The sequence below is a fragment of the Mastomys coucha genome, unplaced genomic scaffold (genome assembly GCF_008632895.1).
Source record: "Mastomys coucha isolate ucsf_1 unplaced genomic scaffold, UCSF_Mcou_1 pScaffold6, whole genome shotgun sequence".
Classification (NCBI taxonomy): domain Eukaryota; kingdom Metazoa; phylum Chordata; class Mammalia; order Rodentia; family Muridae; genus Mastomys; species Mastomys coucha.
The window spans coordinates 40,641,687-40,663,726 of record NW_022196912.1 but is presented as its reverse complement, the minus strand read 5'-3'; the positions used below and the strand labels follow the sequence as shown (position 1 = coordinate 40,663,726).

Here is a 22,040-nt window from a genome sequence, read left to right as displayed (position 1 = left end):
TTTTAAATTTTCTTCCATGAGGAGTTTCACCATCAATAGATTTGACTACATGGTGTTACAGAAAATCACCGTAGAGAGCTGCCACATTCTGATCCATCAAACTTGAGAATTCGGAGTGGATTTGTTTAAAATGCAAATCTCTTCCTTCAGCATTCAGAAGCCTGATACAAACTTGCATTTCCAAGGGCAGTGGGAAGCAGAAAGTTAGCCTCGAGGGCAGTCAGATAAAAGATCAACCATTCCTCATATGCCACTGGTGGAATGTAACAGGTATGTATGGGTCCTTGGGCCAGCTAAGGTTAAAGTCACAGTGGAAGCTAGAATTCTGCACCTAGGTTAAATTTCAGCCAGGGTAGATTATTAATGCCTGAATAAAACCTTTCCCAATACTGGTTTATAACACTGTGTTTGATCTAAATCTCAGTGGACACAGCAGAAGCAATTATTCTAAACACGTCTACTCTCTGAAGAATGTTTAGGTCAGTTATAGCGTGGAACTCTCAGAGTCACTGAGCTGATACTTAGGAACAGTGCAATGTTCTAGATTTGCTCATGAAGACACAAACTGAACATTGACGACTGTCCTAAATGTCTAGTCTTCACAAGTAAAACCTTCATGATTATTTTGATGGCAATTTTAACTTGTTTTCTATAATTAAAAAAAAAAAAGAGTGACTAAATTCTCTGAATTAAAATAATTGCTGTAGAGTTACATGGTGGTAAACCCTGTCTGGTAAAATCAGCAGTTTATAGGGAGTATTTAATCCTTTCCAGTTTTACCCAGCAGAAACAGAAATTAAAGAAAGCAACCAGGAGATGGCCTGTTGCTACCTGTTCTGAGTTAATGGATTAAAAGGTATTCCTCCTGTTGCTAAACAACCATTTTATAAAATGTGACCACCTCAAGCCCCAGTAAGAAAAAGCATTGACAGTTACCAGTTCCCTTTGTGAACCTGCCCCTCCCTTTGCCCTTTGCCCTTTGCCCTACAGGATTGGGGGTGGTGGAGGAGGAGGAGGTGCTCCCCCAGGTACCAGCCAGAAGGACTGGCCAGGCCACTAAGTACTTACACAAAATCACCATCATTCTCTAGAAACCTCCACTGTAACTGCTCCTCCAAAGTGGCATGTGTGCAGGCACCCCGTGTGCGTGTCATCTGTGGTAGGGACCAGCATGCTAAGACACAGCAAACAGGCATCTCTGAAACCCAGAGAACCTTCTCTCCATCTCTGAGTATTCTAAAAGCTAAGCAAGCTTCCCCAGTCACTCCAAGCTCCAATTAAAATGTGTATTTAAAAAAAAACAAAAACAAACAAACAAACAAACAGTGAGCTGAGACACATCCAATTGACAATTGTTTTAAGAAAGTGAGATTTGAAATTTACATGTAAATAAAGAAAATATCTAAAAAAAAAAAAAAGAAAAAAAGAAAAGAAAGAAAGAAAGTGAGATTTGAGGGAAGAATATTTTTTGTTCTATTTTCCCTGAGTAGTATATAATTGGACAGAAGTATAAATATGATGTAGATTGACCATCTCCAGAATGACTTCAGGATACTCAAGAAATGGAAAAATCCTGTAAGCACACAGCGAACCCTGTTCTGCCGGTTAAATGCAGTAAACACATGGTATAATGACCTCCTTCAGAATTAACAGTAGTGCAAACATTAGTTTTAAATCCTTCTAAGTAGAAACAAATAATCTTTACAGTATCTCAACTAGACATTCATTTTATATAGAATGTGTTTTTTGGGAAAAAAAAATGAGAATTTGATTTATTTCATTTTAGATGGCGTTCTGATTATGTCTCCAAATTAGAAGACAGCTATCAAAAAATGATCTCATGAATGTAGCTAGTAGCTGAAGAAGAATGAAAAAGAAGATCAGTCAAGTTGGAATGCTGTGTATGTGCCGGGAAGGAGAGTAGTGACCAGCTGCCTTGCTCTTTGGATGATAGTACACTACGATTATAAATTCATTTCGAGGAGACAGGCAACGGTGACTCAATGTGTAAGTTTAGAAACGGAGTATGTCGGGGTAGCAGATAGAAATGGGGTCATCTGTGAGTGGCTGGAGAGATGGATCAAGCCTGCAGCAGCGTCTAAAGCTGCTCTGGCTTCACCTAGGAAGCGCGAGGGCTGTCTTTCTTGACCGCTGTCCTAACGGTGACTGGATTCTCTACCAAGTTCATGAAATCGAAGAAGCATTTGGGGGCAAGTACTCTCCATAAATACACTTTTCTTTCTCCCCAAATTCTACAGCTAGCTTGATCTCAACACACAGGAAAGAAAACTAAGAAAAGGTATTTACTAGCCGTTTCCTGGGGAGGAGTAATGGGGAGGACTCTAGAGGCCAGGAGCAGACTTTCCCCATCAGATGCAACCTGCCTTCAGAAAAGCAAACATGCCACATATGGCTCCCAGCTCCTAGGACACCAGGCTGGCACCTGCACCTTTCTTCTTCCTCTGACATCTTTAGGTTTCCACCAGCATTGCTGCTTCTTCCTTAACTTTACTTACAATGTATTAGTTACAAAAACCAACAGAACCAAACTCATTGTAGACTGACAACTTGCATTTTGTTTGAAAATTTAAGGCAAAACCAAAACAAATTTCACACAAAAAAAGACTGGTCAGATGGCAGTGAGGTCCAAAGGCCCCGCCTTCCTCTCTCTGGTCTCAGGCTCAGTTCTGTGGCCTCAAACCCACCCCATACTTACAGCTGCTGTAGCCCACGCCACACTGCTGTGTAATTAAAGACACACCCAGTCACTCAAGGCAAGAGTGGCCCCCTAAGAGGAAAACACGCATTTGTTTTGATAGAATCTAATACCCATTTTAACAAGAGTTTAATGGAAGAATTTTAATGCATGAAGTTAAAGAGTATAGAAACTAATTTATTAATTTCAAAAAAAAAAAAAAGGTCATTTAGACTCATCAACTAAGCTTTCTTTTCCCTAAATCTTTCCCAAATAGCAATGAAAGGGACAGGAATAAGAAACTGATGAACCATACAAGAACCTTAATTACTAGAGATTTCTTTCAAAATCTTCAAATCATCTATCCCTGTTACTCTTATAACCCCCTCTAACTCTATGTAATTTATGCTTGAGAGATTTCTTCAGAGAAGTCCACAGTGTTATCAATAGTAAGCTGTTGTGTCCTATCCAGTTACACTGGTCTCGGACACAGAAGGGGGAAGCCCTCTGCCGCTGGGCTGGCTCCAGGACATAGGATGCTCTCCTCATTCTGGCCTGCTTACCTCATCTTCCCTCTTATTATTGTTTTTTTTTTTCTTAAGAAAATAAGCCTAAAATATCACATTGCCAACCTTTAATTATGTTTAAGAAAGTCCTCCTGGAAGGCCCTTGACTGACACCAGGTAATTAAGCTCCCAGAAGAATAAGCTACCTGTAATTAAGCCCTGACTGCTGACAGTTCCACCATGCACACAGTCCTCTAAGATACCTTAAGAAAACCCTTCGAATACTGAGATGTTTATTGCCTTTTGAAAGTACCCACGATCTTAAATATCTGGTTTTAGACTTCCCCCTCAATCCTCTCTGCAGGACACCATATCGAATATTGAAATCGTCTTCTCACAATATAACACTTGAAAATACCATCCGGGAACAACATTTTAGGAAACGGAAGATTTAAGGCAAGGCATTCATTTGGAAAAAGTTAATCATCCAGATTGACATGATTATTTTTCCACCTCTTCAGTGCCTTGGGATATGCAGTGTACATTCAGCAACAGGTGCACACATGACCTTGAGGGCAGATGCTGAGGTCAGAGTGCCCTATTGAAATATGGGAAGATTTTGTATAAGGCGTGACCCACAGGAACATGGCATGGGAGGGGTTATTTCATTCCATTTCCAATCTAGTGTATAGGAAACCCCCTATCCGAGACCATCCCTTTCCACCCAATTATTAGTCTCTCTTCCTTAAACAGGAGGCTCTGCAAATACCTCACGACTAACTTCTGTTCACAGACGGGAAACAGCCATCATGTGCTCCCCCAGTCACTGCGTTAGTGACGAGTGTCTGGAGCCAGTGTCTCGGTTCTGATTGCAAACATTATTCATCGTAGAAAAACTGTTCTGTCCCAGAGAATTTTCCCTTTCGTCAAACTTTTTGGCCTGTGACAGCTGAACATTTTCCTGTGTGCTCTTTCTTCTTTGAGACTTTTTCACAGGCAGCAACAGCAACACTAAGATACTACAGACATGAAAGCAGTAATACCAGGACCTAAAAAAAAAAGGGAAGATGGTTATCAGCCATACCCTTGCCAACACCCAGGGCCCTGAAGATGGAGTTATCCTCCACATTATCCTTCCCCTTTCTCCACAGTGTAGGCTGCAGTGTGGCTAACTGCAGCATTGCCCCCCACTCAAAATACAGGCCTAGATATATTTTAGTGTTTTGTAAGGGTCACAAGGCTACATAGGACAAAGTAAAAAGGCACTTATTAACAGAGGCAGCAATCTGAACGTAGCCACAAAATTACATGAGGGGTCACATGAGAACACTGGACATGAAGATGTGTCCAGTCACTGCTTGTCCTCCTCTGAAACCCAGTCACTCACTCGGGTACCAAGACTGAAACAACATGAGCTGTAGATGACCAACACTGATGGACACATCACAAATACAGGTCGCACCCAACAAATGACCAGAAAAACAGCCCCCGTGCAGACTCTGAGACTGAAGGGACTTTAACCTGATTCCAAAGTTGAAAGTTCAAGTGGCTGAAGAGAACAGTATGGGACAGAATCCAACCAACAGTCTACCCACCCCAATGAATAGCTTTGTTAAAATGGGTATGTTAGCCCATTATTTGTTTTTTCTATGTGAATATAAAGCTTGATTCCAAAGTTTGAGTCTATTCTTTGATCATATGCTCTTGTGCTAAGTCTCCAAATCCCACAGAAATTAAGAACTGGATAGAACCAAGTTTCTAATCTCAATGATATCACTAACATGGAAGAAGTGAACATTGGTGGGGTAGGAAGAGGAAAGAAAAGAGTGAGGAAAACCACAGACTTCAGGACAGCAACTTCTGAAATCCAGAGAACCACAGCGGCCAGTCAAGTGCAAGAGAATGTGAAGGAGTCAAGTCCAATCCTCTCCTTTTCTATGACTAAAAATCAAGTTTATTAGTAATTGGTGAAGCATTCCCCTATTCCTTTTATAGCCACGTTCTGGACACTCAGGCTACACTAAGTCTTCCTGAGATGGGGCAGGTTCCCCTGCTGGGGCGGCCACTGAGGGAGCCATACCTTGGGCTGAATGGGATGAACTGCTCCATGAAGGAACGTGGAACTGCTTGGTTTAGGAGTAAGAAGTATGTGAGGTTGGAGTATTACTACCTTTCTATTTCTACTGTTCCATTCAGTTGGCAAGGGCCTTCCTTTGGAAACACAGCTACTCCTCCCGACAGCTGACGGGTAATGCTTACCTGTAAAACGTGAACGATGGTTTTATGGAGAGAAGCACAAATGGAACAACCGTGTAACTTATTGTTAACTGTGTGGCCATCCATGTTATGATGTCATAAAATAACTTAAGTTGAGGGGGTTCCACTAAATAGTGCCTAAAGTTACTTCTCACCTGAAAGGACAAAAAGACACACAAGAAATTGCTACATCTTTAGACTGACATTATATATAAAATATACTGGCAACGGCAAACTTGAAGCCTGCAGGGTAATAATAACACTCTCACACGGCTGCCTCAGTCTGGACTGCCACTGCCACCAGGGCAAGCAGGTTCCAGTGTCAGCAGTCACTGGCTGAATTATAAAACAAAAATGTTGATACTTACAGCCCGAGCTGCTAACGTCATTAACACGCCCGTCAGAAATGTTAGATAGTATCCTGGGTAGACCCCATGCCAAATGGCAGAGAGAACGAATGTCTGGATTGTCGGACTGAAGGTTGCTCGTTCATAACACACCCTAAAAACCACAGAAAACATGGAGAGCCAAGAGGAGTGAGTGGATCTAAGTTCACAAAGCCCACAGGATCCTCTCTGGGCAGACAGGGTTAGGGGACACAGGAAAACAAGTGGCCTTTCTCCTGGGCACTAGCTCAGTCATTACATGTCAGACAAGCGTAAGCTTGGCTCCTATCTTTTTACTGGTATATGTAATGTACTAAAATGATCATTTCCAGTATGGGGGAGTCTATAAAACCTAGCTTGCTTTTCCTATCACAGGAGATAGGATTCGATATGAGCGACAACAGAACCACCGGGAAGGCTGGGTGGGAGGCAACAGACAGCAGCATATGCTGTGTGTCTCAGGGTGCATTCAACTGCCACCATGCTCATGTGACTCCCGTTTCTAGTCCTTTATCTCAAGCTGGGGCCATTCCACCCCACCCACTTTACACATCCTGAGACACATCTGACTTCAGTTCTCTATGCCCTGGCTGTTCTTTTCCTTTCAGAACCTGCACTCCAGGGGACAGCTATAAGATTTCTGTTGCTGTTTTTCAGATTACTTTATTTTATGTGTATGAATATCTTGCCTACATGTTAGAAGTGTTAGAAAAGGACATCCAACCCTCTGGAACAAGTTCCGGAGTTATGGGTTAGTGTGAGCCATCTGGAGGATGCTGAGGGTTGAACTCAGGCCCTCAGCACAAGCAGCAAATGCTCTTAATGGCTGGACCATCTCTGCAGCCTCCCAGTATGACTTTAGGGATACTGTGAGCCCTGACTATGGAGTGAGACTGAGTCTTTTGGTCCTATATGTGTGTGTCCCAAGCCCAACATATAAAAAGAGCTACAGAGGACATTGGCTAAGCCCAGACATCAGCAGAGCCTGAGCCAAGCTGAGGTGACTGGCATAGGGATGCTCGTGACTCAATTCCAAGAAGTTCTGACTTGATGGAAGAAGTAGTGCCTTGCTTTGGTAGATGCTAATGGAAGACCTTGGATAAAAACTAAAACCACATGTCATTCAACACACTAACAATGAATGAAGAATGCTAAGTTGGCAAGCTCAGCCTCAAGTCCTTAATGCCAAAGTACGCCCAAGGGTGACTCTCAAAGGAACATACCTCTTGAGCCAAAGAGCTGTCTGGATATTCCAATTATCGAGAAACATCTTAAAACTTGTTGACATCTGAAAGACAAAGAGACCATTTTCTTTGGCCAACAAAATAATGAAGCTCTAGGTCTACATAGTAATGCTTTAGTACGCTAAGAAATTAAAACTAAAAAATCATTTGGTAATGATGGCATAGCATTGATTCTTTACTGAACACTGTTCTTCTAATACAGTAACATCATCAACAAAAGGTTATCTATCTCCAGGAACACTGGAAGGCAGCAGAGCATTGCCACGATCCCCCAGGTCACCACAGACAGGAGTCCTCACAGAGCCCAGAGCAATCAGTGATCTGCTCTGGGTGCTCACCCTGGGCGGGGCAGCAACCTCACCCTCTTCTTTCCCACACTCTGCCTCCTTCTAGGTGAAGGCTGCCCACCCAGCCCTGCTTCCCAGTCCTGCTCTGCTACTCTGGATCTTGAAGAGCCCCGAGCTCCACACTGCCTCCAGAGAGCAACAGGCCATAAGCCTCTGAGCACGGCTGCTTGCTGGGGAGGCCTCTGTGGTCAAACTAATCTTGTTAAATCCGGCATTGGCTGGGTGTGTATGTCTATCTCTGGGCTACTATCATCTAGCGTGATTGTCTTCTCTCCTCTTATCCAGCTTTGGTGGTGGCGGGATCCAACCAAGCCCCCCACCCACATCCTCAAGTGCATGGTCCACCACTGTGAACGGCTATGTCTCCTGTTCCTTTCTAGTGTTTTAGACTCCACAGTGTATGATGTTCTTGTCTTAGTTTTCCTTCCTACCCATCTATTATCAGAACCCTACTCTATGGTTGGCATGCTGCCCACCATCCCCACTGGTAGCATCTGGACCTCACATACATGGTTCTCAGCTGTGACTAGGTCCTCAATCTACCTGACGCTAACTGTCCCTATTTTGAAAACAGTTATTACAATGCAACTTTGGGGAGGGGGAGGTACCTCAAAAAGAAGTAATCAGCAGCAATTTCCTATAGGTCAACCAAAATACTTCAGAGTTCTCTCAAATCCCTCAGTGGAGGTGACCTGGCTTCCAACTACAGACAGCCCACCCACCTGCCTAGAGACAGAATTCACCATACACGTCATCCTCATCACTAGACCTCAGGCCTTACATCATCACATCTGCTTCTGTCTCAGGAATGCCACTATGCAGGCCTACTGTGGCCTCACCTTGTATCTCTCTTCTACATGCACAGGGGTCTCAGAGAGTGACTCTCCCCATCTTTAAACTCCTAGCCCATCGTTTTAGTCTTTATTTTACTTGAGGTATGTGTGTGTGTGAGTGTGTGTGTGTGCATGCACGCACACACGCACGAGCGCCTATGGGTACATATATGTGTGTGTAGGTGCCTACAGGGAACCCAGGAGACTTTCAGATCCTCTACAAGTACAGGTGGCTGTGAGTTGCCTGACATAGGAACTAAACTTAGGTCTTCTATAAGAGCAGTGAGCGCTCTCTAGCCCCTTAACCTTCCCATTTTAAGAGAAAATTAACCAAAAGTCTCCTCAGGCCTTCCTCTACATACAGCCTCCACATCTACAGCCCCTCAGGTCTGGGTCAGCTACCTTTTGTGCCCCTCCTCCCTGCAGAACTGTTGATGAAACCATACCTGCTGGAGCCTCTCCCGACCCCATCTCGGTTGGCATCTGGGGCCATTTAGCAGTACTCACAATGCCCTCCTTCTTAAGGGACCAATGCTTCTCTGTCCTCATGCCACTTATCCCCAAGGAGGCAGTGCCTCGTGTGCCCAGGAGGGTAACATCTGGTTCTCAAGGTGTGGGAAAACCATATCCTTTTTATGCATAAGCATACAAACATATGGCAAACCAAGTCTCTCCATGGGGGCTGGAAAGCTCCTCAGAAAGACACTACAGGGTCAAAGGTTACAAATGCCAATCCTTCATCACCCTACTTCAGCAGCCATCCATTTCCCCTCCCCTTCCCTGTTTTTACTTATTTTCATTTTATGAGTGTTTTTTTGCCAGCTTATGTCTGAGCACCATGTGCATGCAGTGCCTCTAGGAGCCAGAAGAGGGCACCAGATCCCTGGAATTGGAGTTCTAAAAGGTGAGCTGCCCTGTGGATGCTGGGAATTTCTGAGGCTGTGCTTGTGCTTGGCTTCTTTAGCCTTACCCCCATCATCTTTGTATGCCATGTAGTGAACTGCTAGCCCTTTCCCACCCCCACGGGATGGTCTTCCTCCAGGGCCTACCTGGTCACCTCACCCTTCAGGTTCCCCTCCCTGTGCGGCTTATACTCAGACGGACCATAGATTCACAAGCATCATATACCTGCACCTTCCATGTCAGAACCTACTTTCCAGAACTTTCTAAAGCTTCCTGCAAACCGTAAGTCACCAGCCTCGTTTACTGCATGCTCAGGGGCCAGAGTGTCCCATCACCAGTAAACACGGCACAAAAGTCCCTACCATTTGACTTTTACTTGCTTTCCACCTCCTCCATGAGCCCTAAAGTGGGTGCTGCGTGTATCCTGTTTAATGCTGAGCACTCAGTCTGTTGTTCTCAGCATCCTGACCAGCCATGAATTTAGCTGAGCTTTAATTCACTGTATAAAAATAAATATCAGCCCACATGTGTGAGAAATGTCCCCCATAGTCTCTTGCATGTGAGCCTGTGGCCCCCAGCTGACGGTGCTGTATGGGAGTTTTGGGAGATGTGCCTTGTTGGAGAAAGTTTGTGACCACGTTCAACGGTTGAAGTTTCTAGTTCGCTCTGCTTTGTGCTTGCGTGAAGTGAGCTGCCAGGGTCCTAGTCTTACCACTAAGGCCTCACTCCATCCTTATGGACTCTAACCTCTGTAAGTGCAAGTACACTCTTTACTCTATTAAAATAAAGTTTGCAGCCTACTGGGGTCAACACCTGTTAGCTCCACTCTCAGGGCAGCACACCACAACCTACGAAAGTGAACTGTGGCATGTACGCTGTCACATGACTAACGTCTTAATCATTCACTAACCTCTATTTGCTGAATTCTCAAGTTGGAAATTAAGTCCCAGCGAGCCACTCCATTCTTGTCATATCCTCTGAAACCGAAGCCCGCTGCATTGTTAATGGCATCAGCTGTCACAAAGTAAAGTATGAAGAAATGTTATTGCAATGTATATAATATGTATATACACATGCATACATATATGGGTTGTTTTTTATGTGTCTGGGTGTTATGGATGCATACATATTATATGTACCATGTACATGTCTGGTGCCCCTGGAGGCCAGAAGAGGCTATTAGATCCCCTAAAACTGATGTTTGTGAACCACCATGTTGCTGCTGGGAACTGAACTTGGACCTTCTGCAAGAAAAACAAATGCTCTTAGCTGCTGAGCCATCTCTCCAGCCCCTCAATCTACTCTACTCTCCCAGGAGATATATACATTGCTTTACTCTTAAGCAGTGGAAGTAGACTTTTTTTATTTATTTAGTAGTATTAGAGACTGAACCTTCCAAGGCAAGCCCTTTCCTGCTGAGCTTTATCTATTGTCCATGATTTAATCTAATTTTAAAAGGAGTATGTGTGTGTATATGTCTACTATGTTGTGTGCAGGTGTCCATGGAGGTCACAAGAGGGTACTAGATCCCTGGAGCTGGAGTTACAGGTGGTTGTAAGTAACCAAACTCAGGTCCTCCAGAAGAGCAGCAAGTGTTCTTAACCACTCAGTCATCTCTTCAGCCCTGACTTATTTAAGAGAGGTTAGAGACATCATCACACATAGAGAAAGTAACAACCCTATTAGGGACAGTTGGTTAGTTAACAAACACCAGACACGAAGCTTGAGAAGACAGGTAGAGCGGAAAAGCTTTGGGTACAGTGTTAGAATACAGTGGCGAGTGCTCAACCGCCTGGAAGAAACTGCTGAGAACTCTGTGCCTGAGCTCAGCATGTTCATTTTGGTCTTTATTATAGATAAGTAGGGCCTAATGCCTAATGGCTGACCAGAACCCGCTTGTCTACAGAACTTGCTCGTCAACCCTTTCACAATGATGGTTGATCAGCATCTTTGTTTACAAACCAGGTAGTTTCTGCCTCAAGTGGATCCTTTGCAACTAGCAAAAAGTCTTTCTAGTCCACACCATTTACGTCTTGGCCAAATGAGCGAAGACCAAAACCAGAGCAAAACACCTTCATAGGCTCTGATCCTACTCTTAAATGGTTTGTTCCTGATTACTTATTTGATTAAACAAAAAATTACAATTTGAGGGGGGGAAGTATACAAGCAAGATTTACTCTTCTGTCAGGTTTAAGAAGGGTCAAATACATATGAGCCAGCCTTTATGGTGAGCCGATTGGTAATGTGCAGGCTTAATAGGACTAAAGATAAAGTCTGCTAGTAATACAGAAAAAAAAAAAAACAAAAAACCCCACTTCCACCACACAAGGTTGCCAACAGCCTCCAATCAAATCCAAATGGGAACAGAATGCCCGTATTCCTGTAGCTAGTGATTTAACAGATCCAATGGTTCAAATTTATTCTTTTTATTATATTTTATTTACGTGTGCGTGTGTGTGTGTGTGTGTGTGTGTGAACATAGGTTGTCAGGCAGGTAACAACTGCCTGTACCAAATGAGCTATTTCACCAATATCAATACCAACTATTAAAAAATAAAAACAAAAACAAAAACCTAAAAAGACAGAGTTGGTTTGGAATCTCAGAGCCTCTGTTTAAAGCCAGAATTTAAGAAATTTCACTTATTAAAAATGTTTCAATTTGACTAGAAAAAATAACAGTATAAAGGCAATATTAGTTTAAACCCAAGAGCAGGCATGATAGTGCATCTCATGGCTAGCGTGCATGAATCTACCATGCAACAGGTATTAGAGAAGTACTCTTATCACCTCAACTAACCATTGATCTTTATCTTATAGTAAAATGGGCCTGGAATGTGAACGCTGCAGGGTTATTTCTTTTGCAAAGTGACTCTGATTATTGTACTCGGTTTTTAACTATATATCCTCAAGGGGGCACTCTTGAGCTGGACACAGTGGTATATGTGTGTGTGTGGGTTCAGCTACTAGAGAGGCTGACACAAGTGGACTGGGGTCCCTGGGGAGTTTGAGGCCAGCAGGTACAGTCAGTCACAGACACACAGACACACACAGACACACACAGACACACAGACACACACACACACACACACACATGGCCCCCCGGGATACTTCAGTATGGAAACAAGTCTATATGCTACTTACCTAAGGTCCATGCAAAATAGTACTTAGGTCTGGCAGCCAAGAGAGAGACATACAGATAGGTGGCTTTGGTCGGCCACGACGCAGTGGCTTGGAAATGCTCGTCGATGTTGTACTCCACGGGTAGCATGTTGGAGATGGTCAGGTGAAATAATAAGGAGAGTCCACAGATCAGGAGCTTCTCCGTAACTGCTGCCTGGAATGGGTGGGCAAGAGTCACATACCTCAGAGGACTGTGTATCCTTTTTACATACCAGGCATATCCTGAATGCAGCACCAAACCCAAGCTCTCCTGATCAAAAATCAGGAGCAGCCTCGTCCTGGACATTTCAGATCCTCACAGTCTCACACAGAGATTTCAAACTTATTAACCCCAATCACTAAGGCAGGGTCTCTCAATCAAATGCAGAGCTCCCTGACATGGTGAGATGGCTAATCATGGTAGCCAGCTTGCTCTGGGGATCCCCCGTGTCTGCCTTTTGGGTTCTGGGGATCCAAACTATGCTCCTCACACTTGGGCAAGTGCTTCAGCCGCTACGCCATCTCCCCAGCCATATGAGCCAGATTCTGACTGGCACTAAGAAGGAAGAGAATGTAGCCAGAAAAGGAGAATCCAGGGTTTCCAATGGGCTGGGTCAGAAGGCACAGTCCATGAGGGGCCTGCCACATAAGACCCACCCTTGACAGCATTATTTTCACTGAGGAATTGTTTCCTTTCTTTAAAAAAAAAAATTACATCTATTTATTTTATATTATGTATGCGTATATCTGCATGTGCACTATGTTTGTGTACAGCGCTCACAGTGGTCAGAAGAGGGCACCAGATTCCCTGAAACTGGAGTTATGAACTATGGTGAGCCACTGTGTTGGTGCTGGGCATAGAACCCAGTTCCTCTGCAAGAGCACCATGTGCTTTAAACTACTAGCCATTTCTCCTGTTCCTTACAGTTTCTAAGTAACCTACATGTGTTCTTTAATCATGATGTCACTACCAGGTGCAGTGTAAAGGCTTGTTTGTCCTGAAAGATCCTTATGAATAGATGCAAGCCAGCAAGTGGTGTAGACATTTAATTCTGGCTACTTGAAGAGGGTGAGGCAGGAAAATCACAAGTTCCAGGCCAGGCTTCAAAGTGATGTCACTGTCAGCATCAGCTTCATGAGTTAGTAAGATCTGTCTCAACAAGACAGAAGGGCTGGAGAGGTGCTCAGTCGCCTAGCTCTGTTGCTCCAAAGAACAGGAGTTCGGTTCCCAGAACCCACATCAGATAGTTCACAACTGCCTGTAACTTCAGCTCCAGGAGATCCTAGGCCTTCTTCTGACCCCTATGGACACCCACCTATACATAGTACACACTCAGACACATATATGTTTTAAAAACAAAAGATAGGAATGAAAGACAGAGATGCAGCTCGGTTGTAGAATTATTTGCTTTACTACATTAGCACATGACCCAGGCAAGGCTCTAGGTTAATCCTTAACCACACAATATGCATACATGCACACAACACACACACACACACACACACACACACACACACACACACACACAGAGACATAGGGAGAAAGGAAGGAAGGAAGGAGGGAGGGAGGGAAGGAGGAAGGAAGAAATGAAAAGAGGAGGAGGAGGGAGGGAGAGAGGAAGGAAGAAATTCAGGGAGGGAGGGAGGTGGGAAGGAAGAAATGAAAGGAGGAGGAGGGAGAGGAAGGAAGAAAGGAAGGGAGGGAGGAAGGAAGAAAGGGAGGAAGAAAGGCAGGAAGGAGAAAAAGAGAAGAACTAATAGGAAAATCAAAACAAGTGAAAACATTAGCCTATCAGAAACGCAGACAGACAAGCAGACACTATGGAGCACAGGGCTCTGGATGAGTCTCACGCCCTTACGTTTGGAGATGGATCTGCTTTTCCATGCTGCTCTTCTTTTCCGTTTTCACTTGAATGCGCCACATGGGATGCTCTGCCTTCGATGAAGGCAATGTAGTCTTTGTAGGAGCAGAGCGGGCCTGCCAGGATGCCCATGAAGTTGCAGGTATAACTTACATACTCCAGGAGACTTGGCATGCGCCTGCAAGGAGGAGACACACGTGTGAGCCATGGCAGAGGCTTTCAGGGAGATCCACAGAAACGTCAGCCATGGGCTCACCACCTTCGCCATTTCTGGAAATAAAAGACGCCTAGGTTTTCATTTGTATCCGTGTAAGAATTTGGGAGGCTGGAGCAGAGAATTCTCAACGGTCTTTCTGGACAGGTGGGCTGTTTAGTTTTAACTTTTAACTTGACACAGCCTACACTCACCCTGGGAAGAGAAGTCTTCATGAAGAATGCTATAGATCAGGTTGGCCTGTAAGGGATCAGCTTGACTGTTTATGGAGGAAGGCGCAGCCCACCCACCGTAGGGAGCACTGTTCCTTAGGAAGGGAATCCTGGACAAAGCAAGCCAGAAGAAAGCTGAGAGAACACAGAAGGGGCTCTGTGTTTATGTCTCCCTGCTGTTTGCTGTGGAATGGTAGGACTGGCTGCTCGGAGCTCCTATTGCTGTAACTACTATGGTGATCTGTGCACTGGTTGGTTTTTCTTTTTGTCCACGGGACCCAAGCTAGAGTTATCTGAGAAGAGGGAACCACAGTTGAAAGCATTCTTCTATAAGACTGGTCTGTAGGCAATCCAGTAGGACATCTTCTTAGCTAATGATTGATATGGGAGGACCCAGTCCACTGTGCTCAGTGCTACCCCTGGGCAGGTAGTTCTGGAATAAATAAGCAGGCTGAGCAAACCAGGAGGAACAAGGAGGTAAACAGCCCTCCTCCACGGCCTCCACGTCAGCTCCTGCCTCCAGATTCTGGCCTTGTACTCCTGTTTAGATTTCCTCAGTGATGGAGTGTGACCTGGAAGCTGGAAGTTGCAATAAGTTGCTTTGCTCATGATGTTTTATCATAGTGATAAAAACCCTGAGACAAACTACAATCTGGAATTAGAAGCAAAATAAACCCCCTCTCTCTCCTAACTTGCTTTTTGTTGGGATATCTTATAGCAATAGAAAAGGAGCTAGTAGGGAATTTTCAAAGAGATACTTAGAGGCAACTACAGAGGGTTTCCCATTAGAGTTCTCATAATGAAAGACACCTAAGAGGACCATCGTGTGGCATAAGGAATCATTTCTCACAGCACGTGTGCCTTCTCACTCGACAAAAGCATGCTGCATGCCAATCATGTGGGCAACAGGTTCCTGGGACTGTAGACAGAGCAGTCAGCAGATGGAATCCTGCATGTATGGAGCTTATAGACCAGTATGTATGTGTATGTATGTATGTATGTATGAGTGTGTATACATAGAAGACTAAAATAGACTATATATAAAATAAGATCTATGTGCATCAATATGTAATCTTCAGAGATGCTAAATGCCACAGAGAAAGAAGCCTCTTGCCACATGAAGTCAGAGAAGCCTCTTTGGTGAAGCAGACTAAAGAGAAGTGAGAGCTGTACAAACCCAGGCACTGAGGAGTGATGAAGACACAGGTGGAACACACACAGTGACAGCCAACTTGACAACACATGGAAGACAGGACAGGAGAAAAGCCTGCTAACTGAGGTAAGATCACATGGAGCCTGTCTTCCAAGCCGCAGAAGAAATTGTGACATCATGCTGAATGAGATGGAAAACTAGTCAGGTTTTAAAGATCATGGTTCAAAACCATGACTCAGGCCCTGTGTGTGGACACAGCAGAGTCACAAAGAGCAAGCAAGGGACTGGAGCAGATGACAACGCCTTGGAGGTGTTAGGAACAGCATGTCCTGTAGCATCTGACAGTGTACCTGTGGAATCAGTTGATGGATTAGTTGTGGGAACCAAGAGAAACAGGAAAAAGGATATCTCAAAATAGTTGTGATTCCTTTGCCTCAGGCCTGTCCAAATGGTTCACAGTGTGCAGAGTTTAGTGGACAGTCTCATTCAACGACTGAAGATCAAAGAACAGCTACACGTAGGCACAGTAAGCAGGCCCTGGGGAACCTGGAAGCCATCTTTCCTCTCAAAACACTATGAGCAGTCTCTTTGGAAAATATTCTGTGGACAAAAATGTGAAGCAAGCACCCCATACAGCAGAGATTATTGTTATTTATATGGAACATATAGATCAACACAGGACTTCCCATTCTGATTGGAAACTCTACCTATTCTTTTTCTCAGTCTACCTGCCTTTCTTTTTGTCTATCTATCTTTCTTCCTTCCTCTCTTCCTTTCTTTCTTTCTTTCTTTATTGTGGTGGTTGGTGGTGGTATTTGTGTTTTGTTTTAATGTGGCTTCAGAATTTATTTATTTAATCGTGTACATGCATTTGGGGGGGGGGTGGTTCGAGAAAGGGTTTTTCTGTATAGCCCTGGCTGTTCTGGAACTCACTCTGTAAACCAGGCTGGCCTTGAACTCAGAAATCCGCCTGCCTCTGCCTCCCAAGTGCTGGGATTAAAGGTGTGTGCCACCACTGCCTGGCCATGCATGTCTTTATAGAAGGTTTTCATAAAGATCTTTACAAGTAACTTCAGAGGGTTAGTTTAATTAATTAATTAATTAATTAATGTATACCATAACCATGCAGGAGCCAGAGTAGGCCAGAAGAGAGTGTTGGATCCTCTGGAACTAGAGTTATAGGCAGTTGTGAGTCACCACATAGACGCTGAGAACTGAACCTGGGTCCTTTGCAAGAGCAGTAAGTGCTCTTAACTGCTGGGCCATCTCTCCAGCCCACTTCTGTCTTTTGAGATAGTCTTGTTCCATAGCTCAGTGTCTCACTCTGTGGTTCAGGCTGGCCTTGAACCTCTAACAGTCCTTTTACTTCAGCCTCCTAGGGGCTGGGATCACAGGTGTAAACCACTATGCCTGGCCATCTTTTTTTTTTTTTCTTTTTACAGTATCACGCCAGGGCCTCATTGTGTAGCCAAAGCTAGCCTGTAGCTAACTTACGTTTTCTATCTCTGTCTCATCGCTTGTTTTCGTATTGAGTCAGGGTCCAGAGTTGTCCAATTGATCCTCAAACTCAGCTGCATGGCTGAACATGATGTTGACCTGATCCCTGTGCTTCTAGCTCCTAAGTGCAGGCACCATAGTTCCTACATGAGAAGATTCTTCTCCACCACAAAATTCACTGAAGAAAGTTTTGGCTCACCTGTCAAAGGAATCATGTGAAGTGCTGGAACCACCCACTGTAGTACTTTTATGTCCACTACATCACTTAGCACACAAAGCACTTGCTGATTTAGTATGTTCACCACCAACTGTGTATTGCCTTAGGTCAGTCAGGCATTCTTAGCCTCACTCACTGAGGGTCAGTACTTCCTTGGTACAGAGCACTTCTTATCCTGCACAAGAAGATGTCTGCCTTTTACCTACTAGATGTCAGCCCTTCCAGGCTCCCACAACCAGACATGCTCAAATGTCTCCTGGGGCAAAAATCACTGGCCATTTCAGAGATGGGAACACACTGATAAACAGAAAAAGCTCTCAAGATTAGGACTTTACACTTGGGGCTGGGAGAGGACAGATGAAACCCAACAGTACACACATTATGAAGCAAGCAGAGCAGAGGCCTAGGAGGGTGGGGTTTTAGATGGGTAGTCAATATAGTTAAAGAGGGGACACCTGGGTGTGGTGGCACACGCCTACATCCTAGTTCTTGGGAAGGATGCCAGAGGATGGGAAGTTTGAAGTCAGCCTGACCTACAAAAAGGAACCTTGTTCTCCCACCCCAGAACGAGACAGGAGTGTATAAACTAAGGCAAGAGTGTAGAGCTCTGAGGTCCATTAAAGGAGGACGCTGTGGTCAGAACTCAGAAACTTATGTTACACAGGAAAGCATTGGGGGTTCTTATCAGGGGAGTAAAAACAAAACCAAAAACAAGACTAAAACAATCCAAAGCCTATTCAGAGAATCTCTGGGGATGGGGAGATGGCTCACTGTATAAAGCAAGAGAACCTAAGTTCAAATCTCCTGTACTCATATACAGAGCTGAGTGTGGACACATTCGTATGACACCTGTGTGCACTGAAAACAGAAGCTAGAAAATGGACAGGCAGCTCAGGGGAGGGACCCAAAAACAAATATTCCAATAATATCCTTGGGTCTCTGGCCAGGAATGGTGGAAGGAAGCCCTGACTCCTCACCTCCTCCAAACTAGACAGTCAGTAGTCCCGCCTAGGGCACTACATCAGTGGGGACTAGAACACCAGGCCAGACACAATAAATGACCCCTCTGGCTAACACTGGCATGAAAGCTCTTGACTTCCTTAGTGGAATGGGTTAGATCAACTTCCCAACTTTAGACCATCTCCCAAGTGATTTTAGGGTTACCTCTTTAGAAGGAGCAAAGACACAGTAGCAGCAAAGGCCCAAAAAAAGAACACTGGTTCCTTCTGGTCATGAGGATGAAATCTCTGGCCTAGGAAGAGACCCAATACTCCAAGCTACCAAAACCATAAGAGTTAGCTAGCCACCTGGGCTAGTCAATCACCTGAACAAGGGACCATGCTAGGAAGGCAGGCTCACCTTAAGCCACACTAAAGAGACAGGCAAAGTGATTCTCCTCTAGATATTATATTTCCCTTTCCCAGAACTTCCATCTCTGGCCACTCTGAGATTCAGCTGGGTCTATGTAGCCGTCTGAGTCAAAGTTCGACTTCTCCTTTTCCCACTTTCTCTCAGAAGCCAGCCAGAATCTAAGTGTGCTCTTTTTGCTACTAACTTTTTCTAGAGTTCTGCTCAGGCTTGCACATGTACATACACACACATACACAGAATGCATATACACAGAGGGTTGCTGGACCCAATGTAGAAACCTGCTACAGAGGACAGGAGAAAGCCAAGTGTATCCTGCAAAGCAGCCCCCCTAGATCTGGTAGTGGACCAGGATGACAGTGGTATGGTAAGACACAACCTTCTGGAAATGACTAAAAGGTGGAGGGACTTGCTAGTGGAATAGATTTGCAGTAAGAAAATGAAGTCTGCTATTTCCTGCCCGTACCCCAATATTAAATGATGTTGCTAACAGGCAAGTGGCAGGGGACAGACAGAAATCAGAGGCTGCCTTCTTGTGGACAGACCTATTGCTATTGGAGTGAGGACCCTGACATGCCTGTGGGGATGGGAGGCTGGAGATGAGGGAGATGAGGGAGATGAGGGGGATGAGGGAGAGGGCTCAGTAGAATGTGTGGCTGGTGGGCTTCAAGCTACCAGAGCATGTGCAAGCACCTGGGGAATGCTGAGAAGTTCAGGTCTAAGTTCTGGGGTACAGCAACAGTCAGCCACACAGGAGATGTATGGGGGGTGTGGGGAGGCAGAGAAGAAAAGCAAGAGAATGTGGTGTCCAGGAATCCAGTGAGGAGTGGTCAGCTAGACCAGTGATGCCACTGTGGTTGGTCACCATGCCAACAAGGCTGAAGACTCAGGGGAACCAAGAAAGGAAGGAAGCATACATCTGAGCACAGAGAATGACAGGGGTGTGGTGGCTCAGAGGGTATGTGGGACCACAGTATCCTCCTCCCTGAGAAGCTGAGGATGACCCTACCGAGAAGACAAAAGAAAAAAATCAAGAATCTGATTAAGGTCAGAAGAGAGAATAGAGCCCTATTCTCTATGGGCAAGTCAAACTCAGAAGTGGAAAAGGAATATCCTGTTACAGCTTTGGGGAGCTTGGAGAGTTTGTGATTACAGACTGACAGCCAGCCAGGAACCCAGGGCCCAGCTGCCCTTGGCAGTGAGTCTCAGCAGGCGCCTCGCGCAGCCTTGGTCAGCATCTTCTTTGCCCCGGTACAATGAGTCATTTCCTGGTCTATAGTTCACCTGGGCTATTCTCAGAGTCAGGATGAGGTCAACCCAATGAGGTTGCACATAGTGACCATGCGCTGTGCTGACTGACGGCAAAGGGAAGGACATCTTCATGAACAACTTTCCATAACTGAAGGAAAAGAAATTTAGCTTTCCATTATGAGTATGAGCGAGAGAGTGCTGGGATTCTGGAGAAAGGAGAACATAAAATATTTTCAGAGAGAGAATTAAGGAAATGTACTTGCGGCTTTTTAAATTAAAAGGATTTAATTTTAATTTATAGGTAGGAGTGTTTTACCCACATGCATGTGTGTGCACCTGATGCCCAAATAAGACAGAAGAGGGTATCAGATATCCTGGAACTGGAGCCACAGTTAGTATCGTGTGGGTGCTGGGGGACCAACCTGGTCCTCAGCAAGAGCAGCAACTGCTGAGCCCGACTCTCTAGCCCCAAGGACCACAGTTTTTAAAACAGTAAGAAATTCAAAATGAATACAGGCAGCAAGAACGAGTATCTGCATTCGGCTTCTGTCCACCCTCCAGGCAGGTGGAGAGCTGGGGTTAACTAGGACCGGCCACTTGCCTGAGACAGGAAGAAGAATCAGAGCAGATATCTGTAAGTGACAGTGTCTGAGGTAATCCAAGGCCAGGTAAAAGTCAGACTGCTCGTCAGGGAGTGTATGCAATGGCTATGTGCTGCTATGGAGACTGTCCATAGAGAAATGGGGAATCCCAGAGAAGATACGCAGGAGTGTCCCAGAGGTCTAAAGGATGAACAGTGACACACATTTGTCCACCACCGTGGACATTTCATTCTTCCGGCAGGCACACATTCCTTAATTCTTAAGTTAGAAGCAATCACTCCAAAGGCAAAAGGAGGATTTCAGCTTCAATTGCATGGGTTGAAATGGACTTGGCCAGGAGACCAAGCTGCTCTTTAGGCAGCTCTTCCGGGAGCAGAACAAAGGAAGATGATGACCAGCTGAGTTCCTCAGATAATAACCAATTACATGTGTGCTGCAACTCTGTGCTGTGTTACTTCGCTGGCCCACTCACTGCTGTCGAGTCACTGCCCATGGGTGGCAGTGACTGTTATCAGCAGTGATCATTATTACAGTTGCAGACACTACCACCTGTCCTGCGAGAGTCTCACAGACACAAAGCTCAGTGGACCTCTTGTGTTTCATAGGAGGCACGCACGATACAGAGGCCCAGGACTTGGCAGAGCCTCGGAAGGGAGGGCCAGCCTACCACAGAACAACTTGGTGGCCTGCAGCTGTGCAGAGGGAAGATGGTTGGTTTGCACGAGCCAGTGAAACAGTACAAACCAAGGTAGATCTAAAAACACATACCTCACAGCTAATCCCCTCTGCGATGGAGTCAGTTCTTCATCCTTTCGAAACATCCCTGAGAATCAGAAAGAAGCACTTTTGTGAGTTATATTTCCTCTTAGGAATGGCACTTGCCCCATTTGAAGTACATGCTTCATGTCTGGGCCCAAATGATTACCTCTTTCTCTCTCATGTTAACACAGATTCAATCACAGCTGACCCATCACACGGTCCAACCCACCTTGCCCTATAAACACTAAACATCACACAGGGTGGAATGAAAGTTACTAGTCTGAAGGAAATTATTATCCAATTAGAAAAATCCCTCAACTTAATACATTCTAACTTACAAATTTGTTATCCATCACAGGAAGTGCTATAGAAGATGTTAAAACCCCTGAAGAATTTTGACAACTAAACTTCAGTGCCATGGGTGAGTCGGTCAGCACAAGCGGCAATGGTTCTGTTCTCTACAACGCCAGTGAATCAAAATGGAAGCATATGCATCCTCTTAACCCATAGGGTTTGTCTTGTCTCAATCAGGAGGCCATTGCTACAGCTAAACAGCAACTTCCTCTAGTACATATG

General features: G+C 44.9%; 1 protein-coding gene across 6 annotated transcripts in view; it reads right to left on the bottom strand.

Moving 5' to 3' along the window:
- Positions 1-1,756: 1,756 nt before the first annotated feature.
- The window catches only part of Mboat2 (membrane bound O-acyltransferase domain containing 2), a 129,163-nt gene continuing 108,879 nt past the window's right edge, over positions 1,757-22,040 (bottom strand). For 3 of the 6 annotated variants that reach the window (XM_031356994.1, XM_031356993.1, XM_031356988.1), the window contains 8 exons: positions 21,474-21,528; positions 14,189-14,369; positions 12,312-12,504; positions 10,081-10,184; positions 7,067-7,131; positions 5,826-5,958; positions 5,461-5,612; positions 1,757-4,250 (listed from right to left, as the gene is read on the bottom strand). In XM_031356994.1, coding sequence (XP_031212854.1) covers positions 4,025-4,250; positions 5,461-5,612; positions 5,826-5,958; positions 7,067-7,131; positions 10,081-10,184; positions 12,312-12,504; positions 14,189-14,369; positions 21,474-21,526 — 1,107 coding nt within the window. In that variant the 5' untranslated portion in view covers positions 21,527-21,528 and the 3' untranslated portion in view covers positions 1,757-4,024. The remainder of the gene's footprint in view (positions 4,251-5,460; positions 5,613-5,825; positions 5,959-7,066; positions 7,132-10,080; positions 10,185-12,311; positions 12,505-14,188; positions 14,370-21,473; positions 21,529-22,040) is intronic. The other 3 variants (XM_031356989.1, XM_031356991.1, XM_031356992.1) reach the window with 3 other exon arrangements.